This window comes from Nicotiana tomentosiformis, chromosome 1 (assembly GCF_000390325.3).
Source record: "Nicotiana tomentosiformis chromosome 1, ASM39032v3, whole genome shotgun sequence".
In the NCBI taxonomy this organism is placed as follows: Eukaryota; Viridiplantae; Streptophyta; class Magnoliopsida; order Solanales; family Solanaceae; genus Nicotiana; species Nicotiana tomentosiformis.
The window spans coordinates 145,328,941-145,347,198 of NC_090812.1; the positions used below are offsets into that span (position 1 = coordinate 145,328,941).

Sequence of the window (18,258 nt, forward strand, 5' to 3'; positions counted from 1 at the left end):
TGCATAGCTTTATTTAGTAATGCAGGGATCATACATCAGATTTCATGTGTTCACACACCCCAACAAAATAGGGTCGTTGAGAGGAATCACATGCATATCCTTCAGGCAAGATTGCCTTTGAGATTTTGGGGTATCTGTGCTATCAATGTTGTGTGCCTCATTAATAGGACACCATCTCCAGTTTTGGACAACAAGTCACCTTTTGAAGTTTTCTATAGGAACTTGAATCACCTGGGAGTCATAGGCAGCATGTGCTATGCTACTATTACTGGTGCTAGTGGAGATAAATTTGGACCCAGAGCTGAAGCAGCAGTGCACATGAGATATTTTAGCACATAAAGGGATACAAAATCTATAGCCTCTCACACAAGGTCTTCTTCATATGCAAAGAGATCGTTTTTAAGGAGGATGTTTTTCCTTTCAAATCATCTCAGACATCATATGCATACAGGATTCCTTCTTGTTCTGCACATATGACATATGCAGACCTATATCCAATTCCACCATCTACTCAGGATGGTTCCCCTGCTTAGGTGCCCAGCTTTGATCAAGGACCATTCCTTGATCAACCAGGTTCACTTGTCCATGGACCTCGTACTGGTATGCATGCCACTATTGAAGCCACCAGTCATGTGCTCCCATCAACTGGACCTCTCTCACAGTCCAGAGGCTCTGCAGCAGGACATTCTTCACTTACTAGCTCTCATGTTGTTCCTTCTTCACAGCCCAAAAGGACTGCTAGAACTTTCAGACCTCCTGGATGGTTGAATGATTTTGTGCATGGTCCCCTGCCTAGTGAACACACATCATCCTTATGCATATATCCTTTGTCTCACTACATGTCCTACATATCTCTTTCAGTTTTTTACCTTGACTCCATCTGCATTTATTCTGTCATCAAAGAACCTGACTCTTATTCAGAGGCTCTACAGGATGAACATTGATGAAGTAGGAGATTCAAGCCTTACTTGACAATCAAACTTGGTCCTTGGTGGACTTACCTGCTGGTAAGAGGGCCATAGGTTGTAAATGGGTATACAAGGTAAAGTATAATGCCAAGGGGGAGGTAGAGAGATATAAGACTTGTTTGGTGGTAAATGGGTATACACAACATGAGGGGTTGGACTACCAGGAGACTTTTTCTCCTGTGGTGAAGATGGTCACAATTAGAGCTATTCTGTCCATGACAGCCATGTATGGTTAGAACTTGTACCAGATGGACGTTTTCAATGCCTTTTTGCAAAGGGATTTGATGGAGGATGTATACATGGTGCAGCCTCCGGGTTTTGCTATCCAGGGGGAGTTGTCTAAGGTGTGTAAATTATAAAAGTCCTTGTATGGACTGAAGCAGGCATCCAGACACTGGAATTTGAGGTTGTCTAAGGCTCTTCTGAGTTCTGGCTTCTCCCAGAGTCACTACGACTACTATGTTTTTATTAAGAAAGTTGATGGACATACTGTGATTATCCTTGTGTATGTAGATGATCTTTTGATCACTGGTTCTTCTGATTCTCTTATTCAGGACACTAGGGCCTTACTTCATCATCATTTCAAGATCAAGGACCTGAGGGAAATGAAGTATTTCCTTGGTCTTGAAATAGCTAGAAGTAAGGCTGGGATTTCTTTTTGTCAAAGGAAGATTGCTTTGGATTTAATTTCAGAACTAGGATTAACAGGATCCAAACTTGTAAGCACACCATTGAATATCAATCAGAGACTCACAAGTGTGGCATATGACAAAGGGCTTGCAGTTGATGCTACCGAGATAGATGAGGCACTGGAAGATGCCATAAGCTATCACAAATTGGTGGGAAAGCTTTTATATCTCACAATGACTAGGCCTGGCATAGCCTATGCAGTACAAAACTTGAGCCAATTCATGCACTCACCCAAGAAGTCACACATGGAGGCAGTCCTAAGGTTGGTCAAGTCCCTTAAAAATGCACTTGGCTTAGGGATTTTACTGTCCTCTAGAATGTCTAATGAGCTGATAGTGTTCTATGATGTTGATTGGGCTAATTGTCCCATGACAAGGAATCAATAAGTAGTTTTGCTGTTAAGATTGGAGACTCTTTACTTTCATGGAAATCAAAGAAACATAGTACTATATCAAGAAGTTCAGCAGAAGCTGAGTACAGAAGCATGGGAACAACAATTGCAAAAGTAGTTTGGCTAGTGGGACTGTTTGGAGAATTGAATTTGCAAGTTCAACTGTCAGTAAAGTTGTTTTATGATAGTAAAACAGCCCTTCAGATTGCAACCAATCCAATTTATCATGAACGAACAATGCACATAGAGATTAACTGTCATTTCATTAGAGAGAAGATACTAAAGGGGTTGATAGAAATAGCACATGTGAAGTCAGAGTTGCAGTTGGCAGTCTTTCTAACTTAAGGCCTTGGTCGAACACATCTTGAATTTTTGTTGTCCAAGCTAGGGGTATTCAACTTGTTCACACCACATAGCTTGAGGGTGAGTGTTGAGGGGAGTTGAGTTGTTGACGAGCTGATGAGTTAGTTAGTTGGTTTGCGTTAGGAACAATAATTAAGAAGTTAGTTATTTTTGTATAAAAGAATGTACAGTGTATTGTGAAGTTAGTGAAAACATTTCCCAATTTTCTAGAAGTTTCTCTCTGTTTTATTAATCTCTCTTCTGCGTTCCTCTCCATTAACAGAGCATTTGAGCTCTTAACACTAAGAATCATGAAGTACTTTATTTCCATTTATTTTATTTTAAAAGTTTTTTATTAGTACAAACATGACAAAGAACCATGGATGTGGCGGGTGACAGATATCAATGGATGACATAGCTCTATTGTTAATTAGAGGTATCGAGTTTGAGTTGTAAGAATAAAGAAATTCCTGATAAAGAATACATTTCTTTTATTGAGTCACATAGGATGTGCATTCGTATTAGTTTTGCCAGTGATACGGTTATAACAAAAATTAAAAATTTTAAAAACAAGTGTGACAATAGAAATCCTAGGAAAATGTTACGTGCGAACTTTTGTTTTTTCTTCTATTTGTTTGAGAGTAAAATATTTCTGAAACACATATACAATTGTTTCTCAAAAGTTTGTTCTTGAAAAATCACTGAAATCAGATCTAAAGCACATTGTAAGCCTCCAAAAAGCTGTTCTTTCCACCTCATTAAGCTCAAACTTGCACGTTAAGTTCATGCACAATCAAATCCACGAGAATTTAATACATGCATTCAATATATATGAGTTAGATGAGTATATAGTTTTAATATAAAAGTAATAATAGTGTTACTATCAAACAACAGTTCATTATTTTTACTTGAATTTATAGTTTGATGCAATTATCGAAGCATTAATTATGTACTACAAAACAACCATGAAAAGTAATTAAAGAAAGAATTGTCATTGATATAATATTGCAGAGCTAATTAAGCTAAGTACTTGAGCTGGACGTGTACGTTATATTGGTGAAAGGAGTGAAATTCCTTTTCCCCTTACTGTCTAAAGCAATGTTTAATTTGCCTTTTATTTACCAATTTCCAATTTATGTGATTTTTTAAAATTATAATGTTTTAATTTGTTTTCTCAACTTTAGTATTATCTATAATACAAATAATTAATGACATATTTTATTCAAGTTACGACTTACGATATTCAAGAAAAATTGCTAAAAATATTGCATAAAAAACACTATATAATTTGTTAATACTATTATTAATCTTTAATAAAAGGGCTTTTCTGAAATATACTTTTTCTCTCCACAACGTAAACACCGGAAAACTTTTTCTATGGAAGTGTCATTCGAAAAATAAGTCGTTTATTTTCCTTTATATGTCAAACACATTTAATTAACTTTTTATCTTTTTAATTCTTCAGCAATTTGTACCTCATATTTTAAATAGATGTTCCCTTCTTTTCCCCTATTCTATCCAACCTCCGAAAATATTTTGCCATGAAATGTTAGAATCTTTTGTGCTATATTGGTACCTAGACTATCAGGAACCTTAGTAATTCAATTGGTCGGCTATCTAAACTTTTATCTTATCGACGAGGATTTGATTTTTCACCTTATAATCCCCTCCCTATTTCCCTTTCCCCACTGCCATATGTATAGTAAAAAATTTAAAAAATAAATAAAATAAAATAAGAAGAAAAGACCCTCTCATACACATGTAATTAATAAGCCAGGAATAAAATAGATCCTTAAGATAGTACTACAGAAGAAATAGTCTCATAACTTTTATATCAACGAACGCTGTCATACTTTTAGAGTGACAAGAGATGCCTTTGTAATCAGGGGCGGATCCAGCCCTTCGGTATCGGATTCAGATGAATCCAGTACTTTTGTCACAGAGTATAAATTTATGTGTAAAATTCGTTACAATTGCACGAATAGTAGATGTGAATCCATAACTTTAAAAAGATAATGGATTAAATGCTAAAATTCTTAAAGGTTGAACCCATAGAATTTAAATCATGGATCCGTCTCTGCCTTTGTTATTAGAGATTTAGACAAATAGAAGTTGCAGCTTGCAAGAAAATGTCATCTTTGTTTTGGTTACTCTACATGATATGTTATTTTATTATTTGCGGAAATTTCCTTAGTTTATTTACGTCACATTCGCTTGTTGAAGTGGACCTTATTTATTGTAAACCATATATCTCATGCTCTTTCCTAAACCTATAGACATACTCTTCAAGAGACATTCCACATTGGTGTCTCTTGTGTTTGGTTGTATCACGATCCCAAATCCCACTAAAGGTTGTGATAATATTTAACTATAATATTTAACTCGCTTGCTAGGCAAGTCAGCACTCACATAATAACAGAATTCAATTGTTAAGCCATTAACTGATTCATAATATAAAAGCAAAGCGGAATAAGTCATAACTCAAATATCAAATGTGCATAAAGCTCAAACAGGATCCGCACAAGACCAAAAATGTCTCATAAACTCTCCCAAAATACGGGTGTCACACTTACTCCAAGCGGTGTCACATGACACCGCTTCGCCAATTTATTTTACCAAATATATATATGTTAGATAATAAGAAAAATAAAAATATGCGGTAAAAATATAAAAATGGCATCGCTTATCGTTATATTTATTTATTCATTTGCTCACTTTTTTAAATGATGACATCGCTTATAAAATTTCTTGTGTACACCACTGACTCACAACTAGTCACAAGCATCTAATAAGAGTACAAGATACCAATTGAATACAAGGTCTATTCAAAAATAATAAGATACAAAGATAGATATAAAGAATAGGGAAGATGGACTCCATGTGTTGCGGATCGTATCAAGTAAGCAGCTCACCACGAAGTTTCCTAAAAGCACTCCTACTCTGCTGGGTGAATACCTCCAAAACCAGTTTTATAATCTGCACAAAATATATAGAAATGTAATATATGAGTATAACAACACGGTACTCAATAAGTATCTAATCTAACCCCGAAGAATAGTTTCGAGCAGTCAATAGTCGGACCTACTAACAGCTTAATAATCATAAGAGGCATAAACAATATTTGGGAAGTGAGTGGAGAAGTTAATACCTCATTTTCTTTACCTTCACACTCAGATTGATGTTTTCTATGATGAAAACGAGAGAGACGCAAATTCAGAAGTCAGTGATAAAAGCACAAGCAAGTCACCCAAGTAAAAGAATTTTTTACCCCTATGACATGTGGTTTTAGTCACATAAATGTAATGACATATTTAAAATCATAAGTTTCAAAATTCTTTATTTCTATCTCTAACTCCGTGCCCTATAAAATAGTGTTACGTAAAATGAAACGGAGGGAATATCAATTTAGAATGCAATGAGACTGCTGGTCGTTGATACTAGTGCTTTATAATATGTCTATGCCAAGGAAAGATCGGAATTTCTATTCGTTATTACTTTGAGAATTCAGTTTAAATTTGAGCAAATGCTACTCCATGTTCCATTTTCAAAAACCAGTCCATATACAGAAGAAAGGTTATAATACTTACAGGTAAACGTAGGACAAAATTTCTCCAATTAGGTGAGTGATCTACATCCAGATAAGGAACTCAGTGGTGAAAAGAGAACCTTAATTCCTGCAAAAGAAACTCATGAACCATTAGGAACGTCAGACGCCTGTATCAATCAATCTCCAACATCTACTTCTCTCTGCCAAAACAAACGACAAACAACGATGTAATGTATCTCATACAGCTAAAACTTAATACAGATTGGAAACAAATGAACCAGCATAGCAAATAGTAAAAGAACTGAATTTATAACAACAATAACAACAACAATAAACCCAGTTTGATCCCATAAATGGGGTCTGGGGAGAGTAATGTGTACGCAGACCTTACTTTTATACCTCATAGAGATAGAGATGATGTTTTCGATAGACTCTCGACTCAAGGAACAATGAAGATAAAGCAACTAAGTAGCAGAGAATATTAGCAATAATGTAACATGATTGTAGACACTAAAATTTTAACAGATCAAGATAAATCTTAAATTCAAGAGGACTCTTGAAATATTAGGAGTCTATTAGGGTTACTTGATGGTTATTCCACCCAAACTCTAATTCATGCCTATAAATCAGGCTACATATGTCCTTCAAAGATGATCTCAACAATCCCATAGTACACAAAAAGATCACATATACGATCTCGAAATTCCATAAAAATTCATGGAATATTCATTAGAGATCAAAGACATGTCAAATATGTCTTGCTCAAAGTTCTAGCAACATTCAAGATCCAAATGGAGTTTTGCTATATGCTTCTTGATCATCAAATACATCAAGGAGATGCATATCATCCTACGTTCGAGAAATACGCTGCTAAGGCCCTCGAATTACAGATAACAAATCGGAGAAAAGAATCAAGGGATAAACAGAGTTTTAACCTGCAATGTTTATCAATAAAATCTTTTTCTTTATAGTTTTTTGTGATTGCAGTTTTATTTTTCTGTACAATTGTATTGCGAACAAATTGGCACGCCCAGTGGGACCAGTTCTGCCCTTCATCTCTACCTCCTGCATATCAAAAATATCAAGTTTCAAGATTATCTATTGTGATGGTCGGGTACTTCAAGTCTCGTCTTCATGTTTCAGCAAGTCTACACCTCGACAAACTTTGAAGTAGTGGCATTTGTAGAAACTAAAATTTTAACACATCAAGATAAGTCCTAAATTCAAGACGACTCTTGAAATATAAGGAATCTATTAGGGTTATTTGGCGGCTACTTCACCCAAACCCTAATTCATGCCTATAAATAAGGCTACATATGTCCTTCAAAGATGATCTCAACAATCCCATAGTACACAAAAAGATCACATATACGATCTCGAAATTCCATAAAAATTCATGGAATATTCATTAGAGATCAAAGACATGTCAAATATGTCTTGCTCAAAGTTCTAGCAACATTCAAGATCCAAATAGAGTGTTGCTATATGCTTCTTGATCATCAAATACATTAAGGAGATGCATATCATCCTACGTTCGAGAAATACGCCGCTAAGGCCCTCGAATTACGGATAACAAATCGGAGGGAAGAATCAAGCGATAAACAGAGTTGTAACCTGCAATGTTTATCAATAAAATCTTTTTCTTTATAGTTGTTTGTGATTGTAGTTTTATTTTTCTGCACAATTGTATTGCGAACAAATTGGCACGCCCAGTGGGACCAGTTCTGCCCTTCATTTCTTCCTCCTGCATATCAAAAATATCAAGTTTCAAGATTATCTGTTGTGATAGTCGGGTACTTCAAGTCTCGTCTTCATATTTCAGCAAGCCTACACCTCGACAAACTTTGAAGTAGTGGCATTTGTAGAAACTAAAATTTTAACACATCAAGATAAATCCTAAATTCAAGATGACTCTTGAAATATTAGGAATCTATTAGGGTTATTTGGCGGCTACTTTACCCAAACTCTAATTCATGCCTATAAATAAGGCTACATATGTCCTTCAAGGATGATCTCAACAATCCCATAGTGCACAAAGAGATCACATATATGATCTCAAAATTCCATAAAAATTCATGAAATATTCATTAGAGATCAAAGACATGTCAAATATGTCTTGCTCAAAGTTCTAGCAACATTCAAGATCCAAATAGAGTGTTGTTATATGCTTCTTGATCATCAAATACATTAAGGAGATGCATATCATCCTACGTTCGAGAAATACGCCGCTAAGGCCCTCGAATTACGGATAACAAATCGGAGGGAAGAATCAAGCGATAAACAGAGTTGTAACCTGCAATGTTTATCAATAAAATCTTTTTCTTTATAGTTGTTTGTGATTGTAGTTTTATTTTTCTGCACAATTGTATTGCGAACAAATTGGCACGCCCAGTGGGACCAGTTCTGCCCTTCATCTCTTCCTCCTGTATATCAAAAACTTCAAGTTTCAAGATTATCTGTTGTGATGGTCGGGTACTTCAAGTCTCGTCTTCATGTTTCAGCAAGCCTACACCTTAACAAACCTTGAAGTAGGGGGCATTTGTAGACACTGAAATTTTAATAGATCAAGATAAATCCTAAATTCAAGATGACTCTTGAAATATTAGGAGTCTATTAGGGTTACTTGGTGGCTACTCCACCCAAACCCTAATTCATGCCTATAAATAAGGCTACATATATCCTTCAAAGATGATCTCATCAATCCCATAGTGCACAAAGAGATCACATATACAATCTCGAAATTCCATAAATTTTCATGGAATATTCATTAGAGATCAAAGACATGTCAAATATGTCTTGCTCAAAGTTCTAGCAATATTCAAGATCCAAATTGAGTGTTGTTATATGCTTCTTGATCATCAAATATATCAAGGAGATACATATCATCCTACGTTCTAGAAATACGCCATTAAGGCCCTTGAATTACAGATAACAAATCGGAGGAAAGAATCAAGCGATAAACAGAGTTGTAACATACAATGTTTATCAATAAAATCTTTTTCTTTATAGTTGTTTGTGATTGCAGTTTTATTTTTTTGCACAAATTTATTGCGAATAATGGTAACGGGCGTGAATTTAACGACATGCATAATAAAGAACCATAAATAGGAAATTACAAAAATAGTCCAGGAAACTATAACAAAGAAATTATCTCTAAGACTATAATTAGGGCTGCTTATCGGGCGGATAGGACGGTTATTTACTCTTAACGGTTTAGCTTATCGGTTATCGGCTTTTAAATATATTAATCTGATATCGAGTGAATTGGTATCGATTTAGCTATTATCGGTTTAGTTTTAGTTGATTGAAACTTAACATATTTCAGCAATCAACATTTCTCATACATATATATCAACTACATTCAAGTGGATGGTTATTGTTTCATACATAAGAATGTGGACTGCTTGGGGTATTAGAAGATGGGGACTGCTTGAGCATAAGAATGCATAGTGCTGTTAGCACAGCAGCCATAAAAATTTTACCGACAAAATTGCTCTTCTTCTTTGGATCTACATAATTCAGGCCTACAATTAACAAAGAAAGTTGATGTTTTAGACCCTAAAAACAAGTATTGCTCAAATACTGAAAGAAAATAAAAGACAGCTGACCACATTGTCACACCACCAGCACAAACATATCCAAGGACTAAAATTGAACTGTTTTACACTGGCATCAACTACCAATTTAATACTTCAATGACTTAAACCAAACATAACTAGTTCAATTGTAAGTATTTACGTCATAATGAGTTCTACCCCAGTACCATAAAAAACAGACCAAGAAACAAATTGTAAATAACAAGCAAATCACATATCTGTAGTATATTGTATGAACTTTAGAATATCTTCTCACCAAACTCATAGATAGGATAGTTTAGAATACTTTAGAATCAGATAACATGAGTGTCTAGTGATACTATAAACTTGTACTTATCATGATAGACAAAGTTATTACATATGCTTTACAAAGCTATAAACATGCACTTATCATGATATTAGCCATTACATATGTTTCACAGAGCTATAAATCATAGGGAAGGAATATGACTGATGCACATCCATAATTCAAATTCTTACCAGATATATTAACACTACACGTCAATTACGGAAGGGTCTTTTCCATCGCTAGCTAAATCTGAAGAAAACAAATTAAAATAATGAGTCGTGCGAGAAATTCTCTGGAGATGCCTGGAGGCAAAAGGTGTGTCGGTTCCCTACATTATGGCGATTAAGGACATGTATGATGGGGCTAAGACTCGGGTTAGGATAGTAGGAGGCGACTCTGAGCATTTTCCGGTTGTAATGGGGTTACACCAAGGTTCTGCGCTCAGTCCGTTCTTATTCTCCCTGGTGATAGACGCGTTAACACACCATATTCAAGGGGATGTGCCATGGTGCATGCTATTCGCCGATGACATAGTTCTGATTGATGAGTCGCGAGCCGGTGTTAATGAGAGGCTGGAGGTTTGGAGACAGGCTCTTGAGTCTAAGGGTTTCAAGTTGAGTAGGACGAAGACAGAATACCTGGAGTGTAAGTTCAGCGCTGAGCCAGGAGAAGTGGGCGTGGATGTGAGACTTGATTTGCAGGTCATCCCGAGTAGAGGCAGCTTCAAGTACCTTGGTTCAGTTATCCAGGGGGGAGGGGAGATCGACGAGGATGTCACACACCGTATTGGAGTAGGATGGATGAAATGGAGGTTAGCATCTGGAGTCCTGTGTGACAAGAGAGTGCCACCGATACTCAAAGGTAAGTTTTATAAAGCGGTGGTTAGACCGGCCATGATGTATGGGATTGAGTGTTGGCCCGTTAAGAACTCACATATCCAGAAGATGAAAGTAGCAGAAATGAGGATGTTGCGGTGGATGTGCGGGTACACTAGGATAGATAAGATTAGGAATGATGATATTCGGGAGAAGGTGCATGTGGCTCCCATCGATGACAAGATGCGGGAAGCGAGGCTTAGATAGTTCGGACATGTTCAGAGGAGAAGCCCAAATGCTCCGGTACGGAGGTGTAAGCAGCTGGTTACGGAGGGCACGAGAAGAGGTAGAGGGCGGCCTAAGAATTATTGGGGAGAGGTGATCAGGCAGGATATTGCGAGGCTCCAGATTTTCGAGGACATGACACTCGATAGGAAGATATGGAGGTCGACTATTAGGGTTGTAGGTTAGGAGGTAGTTGAGTTGTGCCTTACTTCGTAACATGGTGGGACTAGCCATGTAGGGTTTTTGTCTAAGATAACTAGTGAGAATGTTGTGGCGTACTAGTTTGCTTTTCAGTGTAGGTCCTATTTACTAGCTATCGCTTTTGCTTTACATCTTTCTTTTAGATTTTATGGTGTTCCTATTTTTCTTATGACTGTTATGGTGATACTAATATTTACTAATATTGTCTCCCATTTTTTGCATCTTTCTTCTGGATTTTATGGTGTTCCTATTTATCCTATGATTGTTGTTGTGATACTAATATTGTCTCCCTTTTTGCCTTTTTATTTTCTTTTTTTTTCTTTTTTTTTGAGCTGAGGGTCTTTCGAAAATAGTTTCTCTACTCCTTCGGGGTAGGGGTAAGGTCTGCGTATACACTACCCTCCCCAGACCCCATTAGTGAGATTTTACTGGGTTGTTGTTATTGTTGTTGTTGTTGTTGTTGTTGAGTCGTGCGATAAATATAAATATATCCACAACATTTATATACAACAAATATAGTAACAATATTATTACCTTGTTCAAACTGCTCGATTTTATCAAGATCTTTCTCAACACTAACAGGTTTTAATTTTTCATTTCGAAGCCAATTTTGAAAACACACTAGAGCTTGCACCAATTTAGGAGTTAATGAACTCCTAAATGAATCAAGAAGACGTCCTCCCGTACTAAACGCACATTCGGATGCCACACTTGAAACCGGAACAGCTAATACATCATGAGCCATCTCCGCAAGAATATGCATCTCCGCTATTTATCAACTCATATAGAAAAACTTCATTCTTTAACTGAATATCAACCAAATATTATCCAGGCTTGTGTTATAACATTCTTTAACTGAATATCGACCTGATTTTCAATTGAAGTGAAGAAAAGAATGATTAGAATTGATTATGAATCTTTAACTTGCAAAGCATGGCCATACATTTTTTGACTTCCTCTTTCCTTCTTCCTTGCTCTGCTGGCTATGCGTGTGTGCAACTATGCGTGGTTGTTGTTTGAGAATTTCTTGCTAGAGGGAGAGGCGAGAGGAGCCAGAGGGCTGGCTGCTAGGTTTAGAACTTTAGATGCTAGGGTTTCTAAAGGGGACTATTGTAAATGTTAATATTAATCAAGTGGGGAAGGGATTAGGATTTAGGAGAACGGGAAATGAGAAAATAAAGCTAAAGGGAAAGCTAGGTGTCCCACTCAAACTAAAAAGATAAAAAATAAATATAGTAGTAATATGGATAAAAATAAATTTTATATATATATATATATATATATATTCTTAACGGGTTAACGGATTATCCGTTAAGAAAATTGAATAATCCGCCCCCAAACCGATAAGCCGTTAATAAAAAAATTTCAATATGTTCCCCGTCCGTTAAACCGTTAACCCGATACCAATAAGCCATTAAACCACTTTTGCGGTTCGGTTTTCGGTTTCGGTTCGATTTTGAATACCCCTGATTATAATCATGTAAGCGGAGAAGGTAAAGCATATAAAAGGGTGCTTTAGAAAGAAGTTAAGAAAACAAAGATTTAATCAGTCAATTCAGTTATTGTACACATAATATCCCCCAAGGGTAGACAAGACTTCATAAATCAAAAATAAAAGGTCTTATAATCTAAGAAAAATCATCCTCTACCAAGATTAGACTAAAATATTGCATGATGCGAGCAAAATCCATCAGTTTTTAGGAGTCAACAAAAATGCAGTCAACAATCCAAGGATAAAATCAAAATAAATCAATAAACCGAAGCAAGCTTTGTGACACTTCTTCAAATACAAATATTAAATATCTACAAAAGTTAACATAGATTGCAGATTTCTCGGCACATTTTTAATTGTTCAAGGAATTCAACAAACTATAAAACAGGGGAGTAAGCTGTTCTATACGAAGATCATCTATTTAAGAAATCTGTAACCATCAATTCAACTGTCATGGGCTAGTGTGATAATAAAGAAGATATTTATGTGAAGATTAGCTTAATCATACTAAAATCATAGAATGTGAATGACATAGACGATTAACATATAGTGAGTATACAGAGCATCCCCCTTTCCTGATAGCTTGAAGTCAAGCTTTACACAACACTACACATGCAAATGGCTGTCTAAGTGCTGCATATTGGAACTTCCAGAGCGTTCAGAGAAATACTTTAAAAGTAGATAACTTGTGAAAAGGAGTTATATCAACCGAAATAAATTTTGCTAGTTTGAGTAATTAAACTACCAAGCTTCACGTTCCAAATATTACATACAACAAAAATATACCAGCATGACATGCAGAGAAGAATGCAGCCTTTTGGTTATGGGTTCATCTCAACTCAAAACTTTCGACATGGAGTATAATTATATACGTAAAAACCTTAAAATACAAGTTTAGATCTGAACCCATAATTTTAACAGTACAACGAGTTTAGTGCAAGGTTAAACCCATTAAGCTTAATCCCGGATCCGCCTTTGATGACATGTTCACTCCTTGATTGTCCTTCATTTCAGAGGTTCTAGTAGAGGACGTAGTTCCAGCATGACATGAAAGTTTTAAAGTTCAGTGACAATCGGCTAGACCAAAGTAACGACATACATTAAAGAAAGTTTAAGCTTGCATGACTCTTGACACTCAAAAAGCTTTTTCAATTTGTTTCCCCGTGTCGTCAGCCCAAGACAGAGCAACACCTCATAGTTTTTAACCAGAGTTGCATCCCATGCAAAGGTGTCATTTAGGTTAACTCCATCTTCTGAATAGCATTCTAATATAGTATCTTCACCACCTTGTTTGAAAAGACAATAGTTTAAGGAGACAACAAATTGTTTACCAGTATCGAAAAGCTTGAGCTCGAATAGGATAGAATGGATATAGGAGACTCACATCCAATCACAATTAGGTTGGGATTGAGGTATAGTTGATTGTCATAATGTAATTCGAGGAGGATGACAACTTGTGTCTCTGACCTGACATAAACAGCCTCTTTCCTTCCAGGACTCCCATTTCATAATTAGTCCAGATCACAACTTGTCCTCTTTCAAATTTACCAATTATGTGGAGTTCCTCTCAAAAATTATCTCCCATGAGCCTCAGGATGAATATAATTATCATCTTTTTCAGTGGTTTCCAATTACGCAAAAATGTTAGATTACCAGAATACCAGTATAACTCTATTCCCAATGGTCAAAGCACTAGCTCCTCTAAAGTTGTGTGTCAGCCTGATGGCATCATCAAAAAAGAAAGAACTCATTTTCCTCCACCATAGCTTATTTACTGGAATGTAGCAGTGACTCGGATCTGAATCACTCCTCTTTTATTGGCATAAACCAGAATACCGTCGCCAGATCTTTCAAATGCTGTCCTCTGAAGAACCACCAAGCAGCTGCACCCAACTACTACCAGGATGTTTCTTTATCCCTTTCGCTTTCATCGCTGATCTTAGGCTGTTTCCATCATTGCAATTAAAAAGAAAAGACAAATTGGAAGCAAGTACATAGTTTGATCCGAGTTCAGGCTCTATTTTGAGCAGAATATCTCTTATATTTTCGTCTGCACAAGGAACACGACCATGATGCTTGCAAGCACTAATGAAACTCCTAAGTATCACAGAATTTGGCTCTATAGGCATGCTCTTTATAAGATCATAAGCTTCTTCTAATTCTCCAGCACGTCCAAACATATCCACCATGCATCCATAGTGTTCCATAGTTGGCCTGATGTTGTAAATACTTACCATTTTATGAAAATATTTACGGCCCACATCAACAAGGCCTTTATGACTACAAGCACATAGAATCGCAGAAAATGACAAGCTGTCCGGTCTAAAGCCAGCTTCTTCCATGCAGGTAAACAAGGATACAGCTTCTTCTCCATGGCCATTATCGGCAAGGCCAGAAATCATGATGGTCCAGGTCTGCAGATTTCTGTCAGCCATTGAATTGAAGATGTGGAAAGCCTGCTCTATATGCCCGCATTTTGCATACATTCCCAGGAGGGCTGTTTCCAGTTCAACATGTAGTTCAATACCACTGGTGACAATGTGCGAGTGAATACATCTCCCTAATCTGATATTCAGGACATGAGTACATGCTCCAAGCAAGCTGACCAAAGTGACGGAATTTGGCTGTTCATTTGCTAGCTTCATGCTTTGAAACAGGAGCAGAGCATCTGAAGGCAAGTTACTGAGGCATCCAGGAAAAAGCTGATTATTATGATTTTGAAAAGCAGGACATAAAGCAAAATACCTCAGTTTAAAAGTTAAACAGGAGAAGAAAGCAGCAAGACAGTCATATTATCAGATATCCAACATCAAGGAGATGGAAAAGTAGCAAATATTCATTCACGTGCCAAAATAAAGGGGTCGGATACAGAAAACCATTAATTTGGTCCACTAAATGATTTGGAAACAAAAACCACTATTTCAGCTTCTATTACTTCTACAAAAGCAGAATTGGTCCACATTTGTTTAAGAGAACCATAAATACTTTGGGCGCCAAATTTCTGAATGATGGAAATAAAATTACATTATTCATGGAAACTGACACCTATTATGCATCAGCAGTCAGACCTAGCAAAACAAGTTTAGCCCTTAGAAGTTTCTCATAAGATGATACTTAAACTTGTTTTCGGGAAGTAGTAAACTTGAGGCACTCGAAAATTTGCCCAAAGCTTGTATTTTTGTTCTGTGCTCACCCACATTACAACGATCATCTCACTTTGATTTATCACATCACCACAACTCTTTGAGTACTACCAAATACCTTCCACAAATATCTATAGCAGCGACACATCGTCTTGACACACTTTCAGGGGTATCCACAAAACATAACTAGAAGCCCGATTCCGGACTAATATACAGATATATGAAATATATTTAGGAGGAGAAAGAAGAAAGATCTGAAAATAAATAAATACATAACACAATAAAAAGCCCGATCCAAAGCAATATGCAGAAATATATTTTTACCACAGTATGTAGAAGAACTATTTGAGTAAGAGAATAAGAACAAACTGAAATCTAAGAATAAAATATACACATACACTCTAAGCTTCATTTTATATGATAATGTTTGAGTATAACAGAGTTTATTAGAAAGAAATAAGACTTTTCACAAATAAGCTAAATATATCACAAGCCCATATCCTAAACATCAAGTTGTGTTCAACACGCCATAACAATCCTATGTGAACATTAGCGGCGGATCAAGGATTTGAACTTTATGGGTTTTGAAATCTAGTACAGCAACCTGAACTGCTAGTAGGATTCTGAATTTGATTTTTGTATATATTTAATGAATTTCTTAACATATATATAGGGTTGTGGACCCAAGCTACTGGGTTGTGCCACCCATATCTTAAACCCTATCTCCGCCCTTAGGGAGCAGGTTATTAAGGACAAACTAAAGATTATTAAGATTAAGAATTTCCTAATACAAAAAGGTTTCAATCTTCTTGAGATGGTCTACGAAGAATGAGGCAATAACAGATCTTACTGAAAAAGAATATCGCGTACCAATGAACATAAGCGGCTATCATAGAACTCCAAGAAACTATATCCCTCTCAAGCATTTCATCAAACACTCGCCGAGCATACCCGATCGCACCAAATACTGCATACACTCTCAAAAGGGTATTGTTCACATGTATGTCCGAACTGAAACCGGACTTGAAAGCCATTGAATGCAACGACCCACCAGTTCCAATCATCAAACAATGCCCACAAGATTTTAGCACGACAGGTAATGTGAATTTATCTGGTTTTAATTCCATTTTTTGAAGCTGGTTAAAGAGGTTCACTGACTCAATTTTCGTGGAGCTTTTTGAATATGCTCTCATCAGTGTGTTCCAAGCGAAGATTGGTGGAGTAATTGGAGAATTATCGAAGATTGTGCGAGAAAATTGGAGAGATATTGAAGATGAGAAGGATATGAACTGGGAAAGACGATATTCGTCGTGATCAAGAGCTATTTTGATTATCAGAGAATGAAGTTGGAGAAGATGGAGAGTCGTTTTGGACCGTTGGAAAAGTGCGTCAATTTGGTGGGAAATCATTTCTAAGCATTCTAGTGATGACTAGAAGTGTTCTAATTGCAAGTTATCTTTATTATTATTAAAAGGAGAGGAAAAAATATTTCTTAAGTCAAGTGGCAGCCTAGAAAAAAGTCACATGGCATAAGTAGTTAATAATTAGTTATTGGTTATTATTTTTGAATTTAAATTATATCTATATCTATATATTATTAAAAGTAGAGAAAAAAACCCTCTCCTTAAGCCAAGTTGCATCATAAAAAATAAAAAAAAACATGACATAAGTAGTTAATAATTAGTTATTGGTTATTATTTTTGAATTTAAATATCTATAAATCTATATCTATATCTATATCTATATCTATATTCTATATTCTATATATTATTAAAGGAGAGGAAAAAGCCCTCTCCTTAAGCCAAGTGGCATCATAAAAAGAAGCTACATGGCATAAGTAGTTAATAATTAGTTATTTTATTAAAAGGAGAGGAAAAAGCCCTCTCCTTAAGCCAAGTAGCATCATAAAAAAATAAAACAGCATGACATAAGTAGTTAATAATTAGTTATTGGTTATTGTTTTTGAATTTAAATATTTATAAATCTATATCTATATCTATATTTATATCTATATCTATATTCTATATTCTATATATATTATTAAAAGGAGAGGAAAGCCAAGTGGCATCATTAAAAAAAGCCACATGACATAAGTAGTTAATAATTAGTTATTTAGTTAATAATTAATTATTGGTTATTATTTTTAAATTTAAATATCTATAAAATAATAAAATAAAATATTTTATAATAAAAAATAAAAAAATAAACTGTCCATTCAAATTGGAGAGTAGTTTCAAGTTGGACACTATAAATTATTTTAAAATAAAAAACTAAAATTACAAAAAATAAAAAACCGCGGCATCATAAAAAAATTCACATTGCATAAATAGTTAATAATTAGTTATTTGGGGAGTAGTTTCAAGTTGGAGTTTTAAAGTTATTTTAAAATTAAAAAACAAAAAATAAGAAAAAATTAAATTATCTACAATAAAAAAATAAAAATATTAATAAAAAAAAACTACCTATTTATGTTGGAGAATAGTTTCAAATTGGAGTTGT

General features: G+C 35.5%; 1 protein-coding gene across 5 annotated transcripts; it reads right to left on the reverse strand.

Moving 5' to 3' along the window:
• Positions 1 to 5,080: 5,080 nt before the first annotated feature.
• On the reverse strand, positions 5,081 to 17,173 carry LOC104106879 (pentatricopeptide repeat-containing protein At2g36730-like). Of its 5 annotated transcripts, XR_011412953.1 has the most exons (5): positions 16,630 to 17,173; positions 13,948 to 15,298; positions 5,979 to 6,138; positions 5,540 to 5,576; positions 5,081 to 5,367 (listed from the first exon to the last, which is right to left on the reverse strand). XR_011412953.1 is itself a non-coding variant. In XM_009615531.4 (2 exons), the coding sequence occupies exons 1-2, from the start codon at positions 17,166 to 17,168 to the stop codon at positions 14,467 to 14,469; spliced, it is 1,371 nt and encodes a 456-aa protein (XP_009613826.1). In that variant the 5' UTR covers positions 17,169 to 17,173; the 3' UTR covers positions 13,547 to 14,466. The 5 variants fall into 5 exon arrangements, 1 of the variants encoding a protein (XP_009613826.1); XR_011412955.1 differs by lacking the exon at positions 5,540 to 5,576 and having other exon boundaries at positions 5,979 to 6,065; XR_011412952.1 differs by lacking the exon at positions 5,540 to 5,576.
• Positions 17,174 to 18,258: the final 1,085 nt, after the last annotated feature.

Bases quoted from the DNA above. Each gene is read 5' to 3' on its own strand.
- LOC104106879 (XM_009615531.4), bottom strand. From the start codon at position 17,168: ATGATTTCCCACCAAATTGACGCACTTTTCCAACGGTCCAAAACGACT. The intron at 15,299-16,629 runs GTACGCGATATT...TGGATGCCTCAG, and splicing joins ATAGCCGCTTATGTTCATTG to TAACTTGCCTTCAGATGCTC.